Source organism: Podarcis pityusensis (genome assembly GCF_964106645.2).
Source record: "Podarcis pityusensis genome assembly, chromosome: Z".
Taxonomy (NCBI): Eukaryota; Metazoa; Chordata; class Lepidosauria; order Squamata; family Lacertidae; genus Podarcis; species Podarcis pityusensis.
Window position 1 is genome coordinate 20,494,540 of NC_138044.1, and position 17,981 is coordinate 20,512,520.

At 44.6% G+C, this 17,981-nt stretch overlaps 1 protein-coding gene across 2 annotated transcripts in view; it reads left to right on the forward strand.

The window, feature by feature from the left end:
• The window catches only part of AR (androgen receptor), a 248,197-nt gene extending 231,099 nt beyond the window's left edge, over window positions 1-17,098 (forward strand). For both annotated transcript variants that reach the window (XM_080989793.1, XM_080989794.1), the window contains exons 5-8: window positions 523-667; window positions 4,990-5,120; window positions 6,161-6,318; window positions 8,949-17,098. In XM_080989793.1, coding sequence (XP_080845919.1) covers window positions 523-667; window positions 4,990-5,120; window positions 6,161-6,318; window positions 8,949-9,104 — 590 coding nt within the window. In that variant the 3' untranslated portion in view covers window positions 9,105-17,098. The remainder of the gene's footprint in view (window positions 1-522; window positions 668-4,989; window positions 5,121-6,160; window positions 6,319-8,948) is intronic.
• The last annotated feature ends 883 nt before the right edge of the window (window positions 17,099-17,981 follow it).

A 17,981-nucleotide genomic window follows, 5' to 3' on the forward strand; every position in this document is an offset into this window, starting at 1 on the left:
GAGTCCTCCACTATGACACCATGTCAAGGAGGGGGTTGTTTTCCTGAGTCCTCCCCCCAAGTTACTAACGAATCACACGAAGGCACCAAACTGGTTACCAGGCTTTATTGGCTTCTTCTCTGGCACCAGATACAGGAAATCAAACAGCAAGTCCAAAACATGGCATGATCTCTCCCTCCCCCAGCAGGTGAACTTGAATATTTGTAGGGGCTGGGGAATGCTGGCAACCAGCCAACCCCATCATATGCTCCCACTTTTGGGACTAATTGTTACCACCTGCCTGAGAGGCCCCACCAAACGATACTTGCTCACAGAATCACTACTTCATGACAGTATGTATGTGTACATCTGTATGTATCGAAGTATAATCTTACAAATGGACTGCTGGAGTTTAAATTATTAGCAGCATTGACAAGTTACTCTCATCTGGAGATGCCGACAGTGCTTTCTTAGGAAAGAAAAGTAGCAAGCTTTGCATTCAGCCTGACAGCATTTCTCAGGTGTGCCTCTTTTCTTCCACAGGGTTCCGCAACTTGCATGTGGATGACCAAATGGCAATCATTCAGTACTCCTGGATGGGCCTGATGATTTTTGCAATGGGATGGAGATCATTCACCAACGTGAACTCTCGGATGCTCTACTTCGCCCCAGACTTGGTCTTCAATGAGTAAGTGCTATGAGGGAGCGAGGAAAACTTTTCCCTACCCCACTTCCTCCATGTCATGCATCATTTTATAAACTTCTATCATGCTGCCTCTTACTTGCCTTTTCCCTAAACTAAAAAGTCCCAAACACTGTGACCTTTCCTCACAAGGGAGCCACTTCATCCACTTCATCATTTTGGTTGCCCTCTTCTGAACTTTTTTCAGCTCTACAATATCCTCTTTGAGGTGAGGCCACCTGAGATCCCATTACAAAACCAGCAAAGACCTGATGGTTTTATGTTGTGAACTGCCTTAAGATCTATGGTGTAGGGTAGAAATTTAATAAAGAAAACGATAAATTAGTAAAAGTTGACCAAACCCGTCAGGATGCGTTAATGAACCAAACTAAAAATAGCATTTTTATTACACTTATTTGGTGGCGGGGTACAGGGAGGAGGCCTTGTTCTGGGTCTCCAGGGATGTTTCTGAGCAACATGACATTAATTCCTTCATTGGAGGTTTTTAAGTAGGGGTTAGGCTGCCATCTGTCAGGGGTGCTTTAGTTGTGATTCCTGTGTGTAATTGGACTAGAACCTTGAGGTCCCTTCCAGTTCTATGATTTTTGCGACTCCGTCTCTCATGCTCACTTGCCTCTACCATTGCAGCCCCACCCCCACCCCCGGTTCCATCTTTGGGATCTGCATGCTTGGGATATTCCCTTGTGGAATCTTCCAGCAGACCGTGTCCCTTCATCTGTCATCTCATGAGCAGTCCTAGGACAGTACATGGAGCCCTTTGAGAGATAGAACGAGGCTTGTGCAAAGCCACTCATAAAAGTGGGTTACACCTTATAAACAGCATAGCTGACTGTGTACGGACTGTGGCACCAATCCTGTGCGAATAATTTCCAAGCAATTGATTTAGGAGACCATAAATCTTGACTTCTCCCTGCAACCAAACACTGAGAGTGGTGAATACTTTTCCCAGAAGTCTGCTTCTGCTACCTTTTCTGAAACACGAGATTCTCTTTTTGGATTAGTGATACATACCTGTGTACATAACTTTATTCATGCCACCTTCGCACAGTTAAAACCGCGCTCAAACGCAGCTTACAACATGAAAAAAACCCACATAATTAGAAACATAGCAAAAGTAGTCTTAAACAATAAAAAGCATCAAAAAGAATACAAATTGAAACAATTCCCACATAAATAATAACATCTGAAATAAAGATAAAATAAAAACAAACCCCTCCCCAACAAAAAAACCTAAAACAATACCCCAGCCCAGTAGACTTCTCAGCATGGGGTTGCCCTCTATCTGAAGGAGCAAGTGTGTAGTTTGGGGGTACAGCTGCATACATCTCTGTCACTAGAGGTCCAGGTGTTCTTTGTGACTAGGAGGGCCTTTTGCCAGTTTTCTCTGGTTTACACAGTACAGCTGAAGTCCATGCATTTGTAACCTCGAGGCTGGACTATTGCAATGTGCTCCAAGTGGGACTGCCCATGGGTCTGGTTCGGAAGCTCCAGCTGGGGCAGAATGCTGCAGCCAGATTGCTGACAGGAGCTTCAGGCTGAGAGCAAGTGACACCATTTTTAAAACAGCTGCACTGGCTGCCCGTCTTCTACCAAGCCAGGTTCAAGGTCCTTGTATTGATTTAAAACCCCCCTGAACAACTTAGGGAACCTCAGGGACCACCTGAACTGTTATAATATCACAACTCAATCACAGAGATCATTGCAGGAGCGCCATTAGTCATTTCCCAAGTTGGCAAGGCTCATTTGGCAATGACAAGAAACTGAGCCTTTAGTGCTCTGCTGTTAGAGATTAAAGAGAGGCCTTATGATTTCAACTTTTATTTTTTTTAAATGATATTTATTACTTTTTTAGCATTTCCAACACAACACTACAAACAAAAAAAGAAAAAAGAAAAAAGAGAAAAAACAATGCAAATACAATACAAAGACGTTACATGGACTAACAAAACAAACAAAAACAAGCAAAAACAATTTAAAAACACCTCAAATATTTTCAATATCTTATATTTCATTCACTTATTTCCAGCGGCCTCCTCCCACCTCCCTTTTTGTATTCCACTTCTATTATTTGTTTCAGCAATTCCTTTCCATCTTACTCTGTTTTCTGTTCTATAATTATCTTAACACATTCTTGCCATACTTTTCCTTTAATTTTCTATTAATCTATTTATACTTAATTCCTTATGACATTTCTGCTAAAGCCATATAATTTCATTCCAACATTTTTCTAACATTCCTTAATTTTACAATATTTCTATAAATAGTCTTTAAATGATTTCAACTTTTAAATGCCTGCTGAACATTTTTCTATTCTGCCAGGCCTAAACAGGCAATTAAGAGCACATCTCACACAATGGATTATTTATGCTTGTTTTAATTTCTTTTTGGTTTTAATTTACTTTTAACTTTTTATTATTTTACTGTATGGTTTTATGCTTTTAGATTATTGTAAACCACAGTTATATATATTTTATGATAATAAATAATAAATAATTGAAACAGTGTGGGAGGAATTGGAGACCCCACTCTTCTGAACATTCCATCAGCACAAGCGTTCCTGTTAAAAGCAAGAAACTACAAGAAGGAAGCAGCCGGAGGAAATGACTCATGATTTCAGTTGTCTCTGTACTAATGCACAGAGTATAGGAAACAAGCAAGATATATATACCATATTTTTCGCCCTATAGGACGCACCGGCCCATAGGACGCACTTATTTGGGGGGGGGGAATAAAGGGGGGGAAATGGATGGATCCCGCTCGGTTTCCTGGCTTCGTTTTTAGCCTTGGGGCTGGGGGTCCGGGAGGGAAGGCGAGGTTGCGCAACCTCGCCATCGCTCCCGGAGCTTGCCGGGCTGGGGGGATAGCTTCCTGAAGCCTGGAGAGCAAGAGGGGTTGGTGCGCACCGACCCCTCTCACTCTCCAGTCTTCAGCGAAAGCCTGCATTCGCCCCATAGGACGCACACACATTTCCCCTTCATTTTTGGAGGGGAAAAAGTGTGTCCTATAGGGTGAAAAATACAGTACTATATGATTAGATCAGAGTACATATTCATTTTTACATATATTTATTTTTTGAATAAATGTGCTATTCATGTCACTGTTTTGAATCTTTGTGTTATTATCTACTTTTGAGGGTTGTGCAAACCACTGTTCTGAGTAAATGCTTTTCATTGGGTAGGGTAAAGTAAGGTAGGGTAGGGGGCTCCGGAGGTGCATTCACAGAACTAGGCAGTGCCCCCACCCCAAGATGTTTAGGAACTGCTGATCTCAAATCCTTGTGTCTGACTATAAATGTGTATCAATAACTTTTGGGCCCTCCATCCTTTGACTTCCTACTCAAATTATGCAGAAAATACACATACAGCTCATTTAGCAATTAAACCCAGCAGGGATAAACTGAACAAGGAAAGCCCCTTGCTGCCAGCAGCACCACAGTGGGATCTGCAGTTTAAATATTAATTTATTGATGCAAAATGGTAGCAGAACAGCATTAACCAACCCTTGCCCATTCCCTTCCTTGATATCAGCTAGTGTTTGCAGCAACAACCAGAAGGCAGACCCAGACAGGGCTTTGCAGGTCTTCTTGGGTCATTGAGGAGGATCAAAAGTTTGTGCTGATGGAAGTAATCAAGAAATGTGCCCTGTTCTGATGGCTTGCACACCAAATAATTGCATTGCATTCTTTAATGATTGCAAATTCTTGGGAGTGATGTTTTCCCCAAGGCATCAAGAAGGTCATGTGCTCCTTAGAATAACTTCCCTCTATCCTCCTGTTTAGCAATGTTCTCGTTCCTTGATTCCAAGACAGGTTGCTCTTAAGACTGCAGCAGAGATAGATTTCCAGCCAGTGTGGTGAAGGCTGGGGGTGCAATCTTTATTTTAAGAACATAAGAAGAGCCTGCTAGATCAGGCCAGTGGCTCGTCTAATCTAGCATCCTATTCTTACAGTTGACACTATATGCCCACTGTAGGAAACTACCAAGCAGGATTTGAGCACAGGAGCTGTCTCCCCTTCTGTGGTTCCCAGCATCTAGGATTCAAAAGCAGTCCAGCCTTTGACTGTGGAGGCAGAGCACAGCCTTTATGAATTTCTGTAATCCTCTTTTAAAGCCATACAAGTTGGTGGCCATCACTGCCTCATGATGGAGCAAGTTACACAGTTTAACTATGTGCTGTGTGAAGAAGTCCTTTCTTTTTATCCTTCCTGAATCTTCCAACAAGCAAGAAAGATCTATTTGCCTAATTGATCACTGATTCTCTTTTCAGTTTCCTGCTGGCATTTGCTAATTATCTCTTCCTCCTCCCAGGTACCGGATGCACAAATCCAGAATGTACAGTCAGTGCGTCAGGATGCGGCATCTGTCCCAAGAGTTTGGATGGCTTCAAATCACTCCCCAAGAATTCCTCTGCATGAAAGCTCTGCTCCTCTTCAGTATTAGTAAGACACATTTTTTTCATGGGGGCCTTTTTATTTCCTTCTCCCTTTCTTTCAAAAAAAGAATAAAAGAATTGTAGAGTTGCAAGGGACCTCCCAAGGGTCATCTAGCCCTATCCCTGATAGATGGCCAGAGATACATAGCAGAAGACTGCTATACTGCACACACAGAGTATTTTAATCAACTATTATTTTATTAATTGTTACTTATTTATTGCATTTATTTCCCACCTTCTTCTCCAGAGAGTTCATGGTGGTGCACATGACTGTCCACCTCCTCATTTAATCCCCACAACAATCCTGTGGGGTAGGTTAAACTGAGAGGCAGTGACCAGCCCAAGGTCACCTAGTAAACTTCACTACTAAGTAGGGATTTGAACCCTGGTCTCTTCCTAGTCCTAGTCCAACACTCCAACCACCACACCACACTGATTCTCAATAATTTAAGGTGGTGTGATTAAACCTCCTTTATCATTTTATTCTGACAACCACTCTGTCTGACAAAATCCTTTCTCTTACTACTGCAACCACTATTATTACCACCAGCATCATTATGCACCAAAATTCCATCCCATCTTGCATGTGATTAACTTATGCAATTTCAAGCATGTGTGGTTTTGAAAGCCAGATGGTTAAAATCCCGCAAATTAAATGCATGCAAGGTAGAGAGCTTTGAGAGCTTAAAAGCTCCTTTTGCACCTGGTTCTGTGATTTTAAGCTCTCAATACTTACTTACTGAGCTCTGGGATGCTCTCACAAGATCTTGCCGGAACTCAGGCTTACCTGCAAGATTACATCAGAGCCTCCCAGAGCCTGGTAAGCAAGGTGGAGAACTTAAAAGCTCTCTGCCTTGCTGGGAGAGGGGCCAGGCACACTTGGCACACAACTCCAAAAAGGTAAAGATACTCTCACGGGGTGGTTCCAAGCAGGTGGTTCAAGTGGGCACAGTTTTGCAAATAAGCGCTGTCTTGGAAAGTAACATGCACACAAGGCACAACCATACTGTACATTGACAATTGTTCCTCTCTTTCTACATGCACCAGTTCCAGTGGACGGGCTGAAGAACCAGAAGTTCTTTGACGAACTTCGGATGAACTACATCAAGGAACTTGATCGCATCATTGCTTGCAAGAGAAAGAACCCTACCTCCTGCTCCCGGCGTTTCTACCAGCTCACCAAGCTCCTAGACTCTGTGCAGCCTGTAAGTAAGAGGAGAAGGGAAGAGAAAGAGGGTTAGCCACACACATGGCAAGATCTTTTGTTAATCTTTTGATCAAAACTCCACAGAATCTGCTGTTGAACTTGTGGGGTGGGGGAGTGCAGGGAGAGGAAAACAAAACACCAACAAACCTGTAAAAACAAGCACTGGAAGCAAATCTGCAGAAAGTCACTGTGACCTCACAGTCATTTCCTCCAAGAGAGAACTGTGCCATCAAAGAGAAAGATGTTTGTGGGAGGCTGACTTTAAAGCCCTAAATGGCCTCAGCCCAGTATACCTGAAGGATCATCTCCACCTCCATCATTCAGTCCAGACACTGAGGTCCAGCTCCGAGGGTCTTCTAACAGTTCCCTCACTGCAAAATGTAAAATTACAAGGAACCAGGCAGAGGTTCTTCTTGGCAGTGGTGCCCTCCTTGTGGAACACCCTCCCATCAGATGTGAGGGAGATAAAGAATTACACAACTTGTAGAAAACATCTGAAGGGAAGTTTTTAATGTCTGACATTTTATTATTTTTTATATCTTGCTGGATGCCACACAGAATGTGCAGGGTATTATTATTATTATTATTATTATTATTATTATTATATTTCAGATCTAGTACACATGCAGAGAAACATTCCTTAACTTAACCCCCGGGCTGCCAATGTCAAAGTATTTGTTATTTTTATTATTTTATTATTTATTAAATTTGTATACCCCCTTATACCCACAGGTCTCAGTATGGTTCACAGGATAAAATCACAACATTAAAAACAAAAAAATGCATAATCAAAATAAAAACAAGAACAATCCAGTAACACACCCCCAACACATTTTAAAAGGCATTGAATGCCAGTCAACCAAATGCCTGTTTTTGCCTGGTGCCTAAAAGTGTATAATGAAGGCATCAGGCAAACATCCCTGGGAGAGCATTCCACAAATGGGGAGCCACTACAGAAAAGGCCCGGTCTCGTGTTGCTACCCTCCAGACCTCTTGTGGAGGAGGCACACGAAGAAGGGCCTCAAAAGATTATCTCAGTGTCAGGGTAGGTTCATATGGAAAGAGGTGGCCCTTGAGGTATTACGGTCCTGAGTTATTTAAGGCTTTATAGATCAAAAACTGAACTTTGAATTAGGCCTGGAAACTAATTGGTAGCCAGTGCAGTCAGACCAGGATCAATGTAATATGCTCAAAGTCTCTTGCCCCAGTGAGCAACCTGGCTGCTGAATTTTGCACTAGCTGAAGTTTCCAGAAGCAGCCCTACGTATAATGCATTGCAGTAATCTAACCTTGAGGTTACCAGAGCATAGACCACAGTAGTTAGGCTAACCTCGTCCAGATAAGGGCGTAGCTGGGCCACCAGCCGAAGCTGATGGAAGGCATATAAAATACATGTTTGAAATAGCACACCAAAGTATGCATCAAAGAAGAATAAATAAACGCATTAGGCCACATTGTGTAAGAATATTAGGAGAAGCGTGCATGAGAATTTGTGTACAATTATTTTGGCATAAGCTTAAAAAAAAGCAGACTGATGCATAAGTGGGGCAGACTGAACTTAAGGTTGGGAAAGTGAGGAACAGAGAAAAATCAGAACTGACAGATGCGTCCCACTTAACAGCTCAGTGACAGAGCACCTGCTTTTTACTGCAGAGGGTCAGTCTCCAGCATCTCCCAGGTAGAGCTCCAGAGAGAAACTCCCTGCTTGAAACCCTGGAAAGCCACAGCTAGTCAGTGTAAAGATACCAGATGGGCTGTCTCACCATAAGGCACCTTTCTGTCTGCATGCACACCAGAATGTAAGAGCCCTGTTGGATCAGGCCAGTGGCCCACCCAGCCCAGCATCCTGTTCTCACAGGAGCCAATAACAAAAAAAACACACCTAGATTCCAGCCTGCCGTAGTCAAAGTTGCTCCCAGGGTGCCTCAGTACCACCTAGGAAGTACTACCTGGTGGTTATTCCTAAGAACAGGAGAAGGTGCCTGCATGCCTTGTTTGTCTATGCAGAAATGGTACCACTGTATAATATTGTTACATGCCACTCCAATCTCCAAGTGGTGAGAGATTCCAGAGGTTGCAGGTGCTTGCCAAGGGTACACTTTCCTTGGAATGAAGTTCAGTGGAGACTGTGGTGTCTTTAGGATATATGTTTTCAGTTGCAATAATATACAACCTGAGCACAGGCCGGAATGGCTCACAGCATTAACACTCCAAATGTTCTTGCTTCTCCATTAGTCACAGTCTTAGATCCAGCTCAAATCAATCATGTCTCCATCTTCCATCCTGCTTTCTGCCCAGCTCACGCCAAACACCTTCTCTTGTTCTAGGTGAGGGGGGTGGAGGAAAACCTCTCCTCCCCACCAGGCCTGAAAGGCCCCGTCCCTTAGTCACAGCTCTTGTAGCCCAGCTCATCCTTTTGGGATGCTGATCCTGGTGCTTAACTACTCAGTCACAGCTATTGCCTAGACAAAAGGGGCTGGTTTGTTGAGCTTGTTCTCATACCTTCCACCTACCTCCGATACAGGAACCCAAGAACTGGAAGGGACTCAGGGCATCATGCATACTTCCTCCCTTGAAAACCCACATCACTATAAAGTGACATCACCTTCTCTCTTTCCTCTTTCCTAGATTGCCCGAGAGCTGCACCAGTTTACATTCGACCTCCTGGTCAAGTCCCACATGGTCAGTGTGGATTACCCAGAAATGATGGCAGAGATCATCTCGGTGCAAGTCCCCAAGATCCTCTCTGGGAAGGTGAAGCCCATCTACTTCCACACACAGTGATGGAGCGAGGGAGACACAGGAAGGGAGGAGCCCTTTGCGGCCAAGGCCCTGGAAGCTGCCGACCTTGTCCAGCCTTCACTTGCCTGTTATTTTTGCACTGCAGTGCCTTGGAATACTGTATACGCTACAAAGATATACAGTAATAACGAAAACAGAACTAACCTGCTGGGATTCTTTTCAATTTCAGTGACTCCCCACCTGGGGGAATTCCCTTTTCAAGTGGGAGCTTTTTTCGGCCTGTTTTGAAACAGCCCAGCATATGTGTGTGCTTGCAAACCCTGCACCTTCTCTACTTTTCTTTCCTGTTCTTATATATATTTTTAATCTGGTGTTGTGGCATGGTGCCAGGCGGCACTTGTTTACATTCTTGGGCTTGTGCATTTCCCACAATGGCTTCTGTGGCCCTCTACCACGATGGGAAGTCTGGCAAAACACACACACACATTGTGTTTTGGGTGTTCCCTTCATTGCTGTTTTATTCTCTCTTTTTAAACAAAACCAGAATCCAAGATGACAAGCAGGTTGCTCAAATCAAATCCTGGGAGTGGGAAGAACTTCATTTTTGGGGAGTGGGTGATTTTATTTTTATTTTTTAACAGTTTTTTGATCAACTCTTAACTTTTCTGTGCAGTGTGCTTTTCCCCCATTATGCTGCGAGTCTCACTCTTAAGATGCAGGAGGATTTCAATAGCATATATGAGGACAGGAAGGGAGAACTGGACTCAAAATCATATGGAGGAGAGAATGTAGTGGAATCATACAACTGCAAAAAAAAAAAAGAAGTGTGTGTGCCGTCACAGCTGCAGGCATCACACGGACTCAGATTCCCCAGGGCCACATTTCTGCATGTGAACTAGTCTCAGTCCTCATCACGTTCCTATACTACGTGGCCACAAGCCACTGCCTCAGATTCGGCTGCTGTTCAGTGTGCCTCTCCAATTAACTCTGAGGCCCTTACAGCAGCATTTACCTGACACAAAGTGCCCAAATCCATACAGTGCTGTTCTTGTTCTCATGAAAAATGACACAAAGCATTAAGAGGAGCTGGAGGGTAGTGCTGAACCTTCTTGGTGCCCTGAAGGTTACAGAGGGCTGTTTTACAGTGCAATCCTTTTTTCTTACTTCCTTTTCTTTCTGTGGACCATGAGCCAAAACTTTAAAAAAGTCACCCAATGAATGTGAGCACATTCCAGTTTTGAGCATTTTTTGTTTTTGTTTCTCCATCACAAATGACACTCTCCTCAAAAAAGGCAGCTCTGCAGTACTCAGAGGGCCTCCATCCAGCTGCTTTTGTCACCTACACCAACATCCCTCCTCCCAGCTCTGCTTCCCAAAAGTCAGAGGCACCTAAAGACCCTCTTGGAAGACTTTTCCTTGGAGAGCGTGGTGGGCGAGGGCCTCAGAAGCCAAGCCAAGTGAAACAAGGACTCTGATGCCCCTTTGGGGTTCCTGAGAAACTGCACATAACTATGGTCCTAACCCACTCCACTGGGGAAGAACTTGTGTTTTCATTATCTTTTTTAATAACATTGTGGTACATTGTAAAGAGAACATGTATTGGGATGGGGATGCGCTTTTCATTTTTGTGATTTCTGTAGTTGAGACTGCCATTCGTCTAAAGGAGTAACGGGGAGTCAAACAAACCTTAGAAACTTTCCTTGGTTGTGGGAAGAAGGGCCCTCAGTCTCAATAAGCTATCCTAGAGCAGTCCCTGGCCAGAGAATCTCACAGGATGACACAAATAGATTCTGAGCTATTGTCTTCTGATTTTTTCAGAAAGAATTATATGGGGGGGGGTATTGTTCCAGGTCATGTCCTAGAATGGCTGAACTGAGTATGTGTTAAAAGCTCATTGGTTCTCCTAAGAATGCCACTCACAATTATCCTGTTTCTCAACCATCGGTTTTATCTCCCAACCCTATTCTGTTCATTCCTGGCATCACGAGAAAATAATCACAAATTGTTTGACTCCTTTGATTTTTGGATGTGGATTGTGATTCTCTAGCTCACAATCTTTATTTAGGTAGTGATAACTTGCTTGTCTTTAATTCTAAAAATGGCTTAAGTCTCCGCTCCTACTGCCATGAGCAGTTTCACCTGCCTCCCTTGTTCAACAATGGCCTGGCAAATTGTGACTTTGAAGGATCTTGCATACCTTTCAGAAGCAACGGCTGTAAAGTTGCACTTTGCAGTGATGCATTTTTAAAATGACGGTTAGCCATTATCCCACTCCTCCTACCTCCCTCCAAAAAAAAGCAGCAGCCATGGGAATACTCTGGGCAGTAGTCATTTTAATAATGTGGCTCTGCAAAGCTTGATTTGGTTTGATTATTTTCAGTGATGTCACCTGCAGTTTTATTGAAATATGTTTATAAGATGGGCTTTTCTTTTACTGTGCAGACTGTTGAGAAACTTTGCTGCTTTTGGAGGGGAGGGCAGGAAGCACCTCAGAAATCTTACTCTGTTTGCACCTTGAGGGGTTTTCATATTGTAGGGGTTTGAGGATGCTGCAAAAGGGTTGGCTTGGCCAGGTGCTTCAAGAGATGACAGAACATTGAGAAGCGACAATGCAGCACCTTAATTTGGCCATGGTTACTTGATGCAGAGGGACGCGGGTGGCGCTGTGGGTAAAACCTCAGCGCCTAGGACTTGCCGATCGCATGGTCGGCGGTTCGAATCCCCGCAGCGGGGTGTGCTCCTGTCGTTTGGTCCCAGCGCCTGCCAACCTAGCAGTTCGAAAGCACCCCCGAGTGGAAGTAGATAAATAGGGACCGCTTACCAGCGGGAAGGTAAACAGCGTTCCGTGTGCTGCGCTGGCTCGCCAGATACAGCTTGTCACGCTGGCCACGTGACCCGGAAGTGTCTTCGGACAGCGCTGGCTCCCGGCCTATAGAGTGAGATGAGCGCACAACCCTAGAGTCTGGCAAGACTGGCCCGTACAGGCAGGGGTACCTTTACCTTTACCTTTTACTTGATGCAGAAACAACAACACCCCCCCCTCCCATGACGTTCAGCAGTGCTGGTTAAAAATCATTCTGCTCTTTCCATCAAGCTGTTTTTCTTACAAATGCAGCATGTGGATGTGGACCTCTTTGTGGTCCTTAGGAACAAAAAAGTGGGAAATGGACAGGTGATGGACAAAGCACTGGAAATAGACAGCAGACGAGCCTGGCTGCTGGATCAGGCTCACCTAGTCCACTCTCCTGTTCTCAGAGTAGCCAAATGCCCTTAAGGATCTAGCAGTACAGATAGACTCTGTGCCTGGAGAGTCCACAAGAGCATCAGAAGAGCCTCTTGGTTCAGTCCAATATGGACCCATCTAGCCCAGTATCCCCACAGTGGCCACCCAGATGCCCCACTGGGCCCCACACATTGTGCCTAGTAGTGAAACCTCTGAGAAAGCTTTAGGAAGGATACATGTGTCATCATGAAGTTCCATTTGTTGACTCACGTTCTTTCAAGTTGACTCAGTTTCACTTGTGGTTTGCCTGCAATAGAGTTAGCTGTGGGGAACTTGCATGGTTTGGCCGCATGCGCACAGGTAACTCACAATTTGCACAGGGGTTGCATTCTGGAGATGGCGCATATATAAGAATGTATGCTCAAGCTGCTCCTGTGAGAGGAAGAGTACCTTCTGGAGCTGATATGCTGAACAGGTCTTGCCCCTTAACAAGGCAGAGAGCTTTTAAGCTCTCCACTTTGCTCACCAGGCTTTGGAAGGCTCTCGCAAATCTTGCAAGATGTCTAGAGAGAAAGCATCCCAGTCTCCATGCAAGAACTTCCCAGAACCCCGTAAGCTAGGCAGAGAGCTTAAAACCTCTTTCTGTTCTGGGAAAATCCTGCACAGAAAGAGTTTTTGAGCTCTCTTCCTTTCATGCATTTAATTTGCACAATTTCAGCTGGCCAGCTTAGGTTGAAATCACACAAATTAAACATGTAAGTTGTGGTGGTACCATATATCTCATTTTAAGCCCTTTCCCCTTCTGTGGGTTCAAATCTCTTGGAAAGGTCAGCTGGGCATCCAGTCATGCAGAGCAAGACTGCATGCCAGAGAACTGCTTCATGTTCTTCAAAAGTGGCCAAGAGTTCCCCAACATCTTAAGAGACTCAAACCAAGTTGTGGGAAGTGGCAATGAATATATCTCACATGTATATAGTCAACAACTTCACGCACCCGGTGTGGTAGCCTCTAACCTACAGAAGTGGGCACAGTGAACTTTCCAGCCCCCTCTGATTCTTTGCATTTTATTGCTATAACTAGATTTGTGCAAGACTCGCTATGCAGAAGGATGCTTTGGGTGGCATTGAAGACTGCAGGGCAACCTCTGCCCACCTCTGCCCTAGAGCCCCTGAGGGATCTTTGGATCCTGACTGTGTTTTGAAGAGAGATTGATTCAAAATACCTGTAATGAATAGAATGTAAAAAGTGGGGGGGGGGGGGTTTAGAAACGGTGGTGGTGGTGGGAAATTGAGCATTTACTTGCTCTGGTTTATTTACAACCGACTACAGTTTTTAAAAAGGGGGGGGGGGCTTGAGAAATACCAAAAGCATTGACAATGTCTTAGCCTTCAATCCTTACTTTTATTATGCAGTTTATGCGTTGTTGTTATTATTATTCTGTGATTTTTTTAAAAAAAAATTATGCTTGCATATGTTCTATTTTGTGAAAGTTGCCCTAGTTTAGTCTTTAAACTCACTGTGGCACAGACCAATCCACACAGACTCCTCCTCCTCACCTTCTGATAAAATCATAGAGCTGTAGAGTCCAACCCCCTGCAGCACCCTGCACTTCCTGCCAGGCTTCACAGGATGTAGCCCCCCCCCCCTTTTTTGGGACCGCAGCAAAGCCAGGTACCCCCTGTCCCCATCTATTTGATTGCCCTAATCCGTAAGTGTAGCAGGTAGTAAAAAGTATTGTTTCTTATATCCTTCAGCTTCTGCGAAAGCAGAGTAAGGCCCTTCCTTGGAGGCACTTGGAAGTTGCAGCTCGGATGTTCTTTCATAGAGACATGTCTCAAGCCCTCTTCCAATGGAAGCAAAGAAAGATCTTGAGTATTTTGACTCTAGTTGGGGAAACAACTTTGAGGACAATATCTCTCCATCATGGAGCTGGTTGGGTTTTTGTTTTGTTTTTTGGGGGGTGATTCTGTGTATTTTAAGAATTATGTTTTCTGCACTTAAAAAATACCATGCCTTCTTTTTTTTGAGGTGGGTGGAGAACATCCTGCGCCCTGAACTGAGTTACTACAGGAGATTGAAGCACCTTATAGAGTCTAAGCTATTTTTGTTCATCATTGCAACCTTTTTTTCTATCTTTTTTTTTTTACCGATAGAATGCTTATTTAAAATGGGGAAAAGAATAGGGTCCTGTTTTCATAAATCACATACTTGTATGCATGCTGGGGAGGGGGGATGTGTATTGTGATAAGTCTTTATGCAATGTTGTCCACCAGCATTGGAACAAATGCACTCACTCTTGCCTGCCTTAATTGGGGGGTGGGGGTGAAGGGAGAGTTAATTTCACCCCTCTTTTTGCCCTTTGAAATTTACTAATGTGTGCACTGGCAACACTGGACCCAGTTGCCAATTTTGTTACAACCCACAATTGTAGAATACTGTCTGCCTGGCCACTGTGAGAAGAGGGTGCTGAATGAGATTGGCCCTTGGCCTGACCTAGCAGTTCTCCTCTGGTGCTGTTATGGAACCTCTAGGTCCAGAGGCAGTCTGTCTAGATTCCTAGGTTTTTATAAGCATTTGGCTGCTAGATGGGCTTCATCCATCAGTGAGGCACTTCTTTTATGGAACATCTCCAAAACCCAACTCGTATCTCAGAAGGCAAGGATACTGCAGCCAAATGTCCCTAAGAATCTAGGAATCAAGATAGACTGCCAGCTAAATTTGTGTGGGAGAACTTTGCACTTTGGAAACAAAACAAAGGTGCCCTGGATGGATTGGGAGTAGGCAGGGAGGTGTCTGTGGCCTCCTTAGGAAGAGGCAATGCTTGGGCTGTGATCTTGCTTCATCTATAGGGTTGAGTGGGCATGATACAACCAGGTTTACAGGGCCAGGGAGTAGGTAAGGGGCCCCTCTAAGATGCCCCATTGCTCATGCGCATGCATGTGAGGAGGACCCTGTCCAGTCCAAGCCTCCGCTTGCTTTTTAGGGGGCAGAAGGTGCTGTTTCCCTTCTTCTCCCCTCCTTCTCTTTGCAGATGTCACATTTCCCTTCAGAGAGACCCAGGCCAGCCGGCATTTCCTCTGTGTCAGTGGTTCCCAATTAGCTAAGTACTGTGCACTCCATTTCTCAAAAGCCAAGCCATGGACTCCCTTTTGAAAATTTTGATATATCTGTGGTAGTTTTTGTTATGTGAATGTGCCACAGACCCCCTGGGTGGGTTATGCAGACACCCTGGGGTCTGCAGACCATCAGTTGTGAACCACTGCTGCAGGGTGTTGCTATGCCCACTACAAACATCTCCACTGGGCCTTCTGAGATAGCAGGCTGGACTTCAGAGACATTCTGTAAAACATTGCGGCGCTTTTGAACAGCAAGGAGAGATAATTTCTATCCATTTGCCTGTTTATGTGTTTATGTATAATTTGATACGCTGGGGAAATTGGAGGAAGTGTTGGGCTGCTAGTCCATAAGAACTTTGTATGATTTTGTGGGGGGTGCGGGGAGTTATTTGCAAAAGGAGGTAAATAGAATTGTAGTCTGTTTATGCAGCTAAATAAGCTTGTGAATCTACAGGAACATCAGAACCAGCAGAACAGCTGAAATGTATAACCGCGTAATAAACAGACACAACGGGTGGGTGTGGTGTGTGGGTATTTGATCTCAGCTTCAAGGGATTCTAGGTGGGTCTGTTGCAAATAATGACAGGAATAAGAGCCAGCCACCTGGGGAAGAGTTGTGGCTTAGTGGGTAGAGCACCTGTTTTGCCTGCAGAATGCCCCTGGTTCAATCCCTAATGGCACCTTCAGGTAGGGCTAGAAGAGACCCTCTAGATCAGAGCTTTCCAAACTGTGTCACGACACGTTAGTGTGTTGGCTGCAGTGTGTAGGTGTGTCACACAAACGCTCCCCCACACTCCTCCAAGAGCTGGAAAAGGGTTAGTTTAACCTCCGGTTTGGTAGTAAAATGAAATGATTCATGTCTAAAAAGTGTGTCACCAACAAGAAAAGTTTGGAAAGCTGTGTCCTAGATGAAACCCTGGAGAGCTGCTGCCCAGTCAGTGTAGACAATACTGAGCTAGATGGACCCAATGGTCTAACTCAGTGACAAGAAAGCTTCCTATGTTCCTCTTTTGCTCTGTCTCTTGGGGGCCTCGGAGCATATGCCAGCCCCGCTGTGAGTCCTTCAGCAAGGCTTGCCATGAAGTTGAGTGTCCAACTTGGCTTCCTTCGGCCACTTGCCTTTAACTAACATTGCAAAAAAGAGAAACCTGAAGCTAGCAACAAGTGAAGCTTCTCATACTGGGAGAATTTGGTAGCCCCTGTTCTAGAGCCATCATTGGACACTCACAGCAGCACTGCACAGAATTATGCACATTTAAGGCAACCCTGGGTGCTACCCACCAGGGACACTGGAAATGAGCTGGGTGTGCACTAGGACCGTCCTCTGGTGAATGGCACCTTTCGAAACAAAAAGCAAAAACACATTTGATCCCTCTGCAAAGGCATTGATGATCAGGAGCCAGAGACCACCCCACCTCACAGGATGTCTTAAAATTGCATCTATCTCTGCTCATGAATCAGGAAGAGGCAGGGGACTTCTGGTGCACAGGCAGGGCAGTCCAGCAGAGTATACTGATAAAAGACAAAAAATTAAACCTCTTGTTTCTGTCTTCTTGGTTTCAAGAAAGGGTAAATCAACCACACCACTCCACACCAGGGCAAGTTTCATGCTGTTGTTCAGATCTCCCTTTTTTGTAATCTTGGATTCTCTTGTTGCTCCAAATACAATTAAAAAAGGCAAAATTTTGGTTGTTGGAGTATATTGTTGTTCATTTGTGTGTGTCTCCCCTCCCCCCGAAAAATGACTTCTACAAACTATTTTGCTGTGTTGCAACAAAACCAAATGATCCATTTTCCAAAAGGCAATAAGGCAATTAATTAGTGCATATCAGCTTTTATAGATTTTCCTGCAGAATCCTGAGAGTAAAGAAGAGAACTTCATTCAAGCTAATAGCAGTACAGTCTCAGCAGGTGCCTGAAAAAAGCAAGAAGTTTATAACCAAACAGAAGTCACTACCCAGGCATTGCTTTTTCTGAAATGAGCTCTAATTCCCTCACCAGCCTTACTTTCACCAACACCACAAGTGTATCGTTGTTGTTGTTGTTTTTCCCAGAATGTACTTGCAAAGCAGCCAAGTTAATCAAAGGTGCACATTTTCAGGTACAGAGTAACCTTTCCATGGAGATTCCTGAGTGACAGATTCCAGTTTAACAGCCTCATTGCAGCCTTGTGTCCACAAAGCAGCAGCTTCTGTGGAGGCTACAGCATATAGATACTGCACCTCCTTAGCTTATCAAAAAAGGACTTCCAAGAAGGGAAAGTAAAGGGGGGGGAGTAGGTATGCGGTTGGAGGATGGATGGCGGCTAACAGATTGAGGTTGATTCCTGACAAGACAGAGTACTGCTCTTGGGGGACAGGGGGCGGGCAGGTGTGGAGGACTCCCTGGTCCTCAGTGGGGTAACTGTGCCCCGAAGGACCAGGTGCGCAGCCTGGGAGTCATTCTGGGCTCACAGCTGTCCATGGAGGCACAGGTCAATTCTGTGTCCAGGGCAGCTGTTTACCAGCTCCATCTGGTACACAGGCTGAGACCCTATCTGCCTGCAGACTGTCTCACCAGAGTGGTGCATGCTCTAGTTAT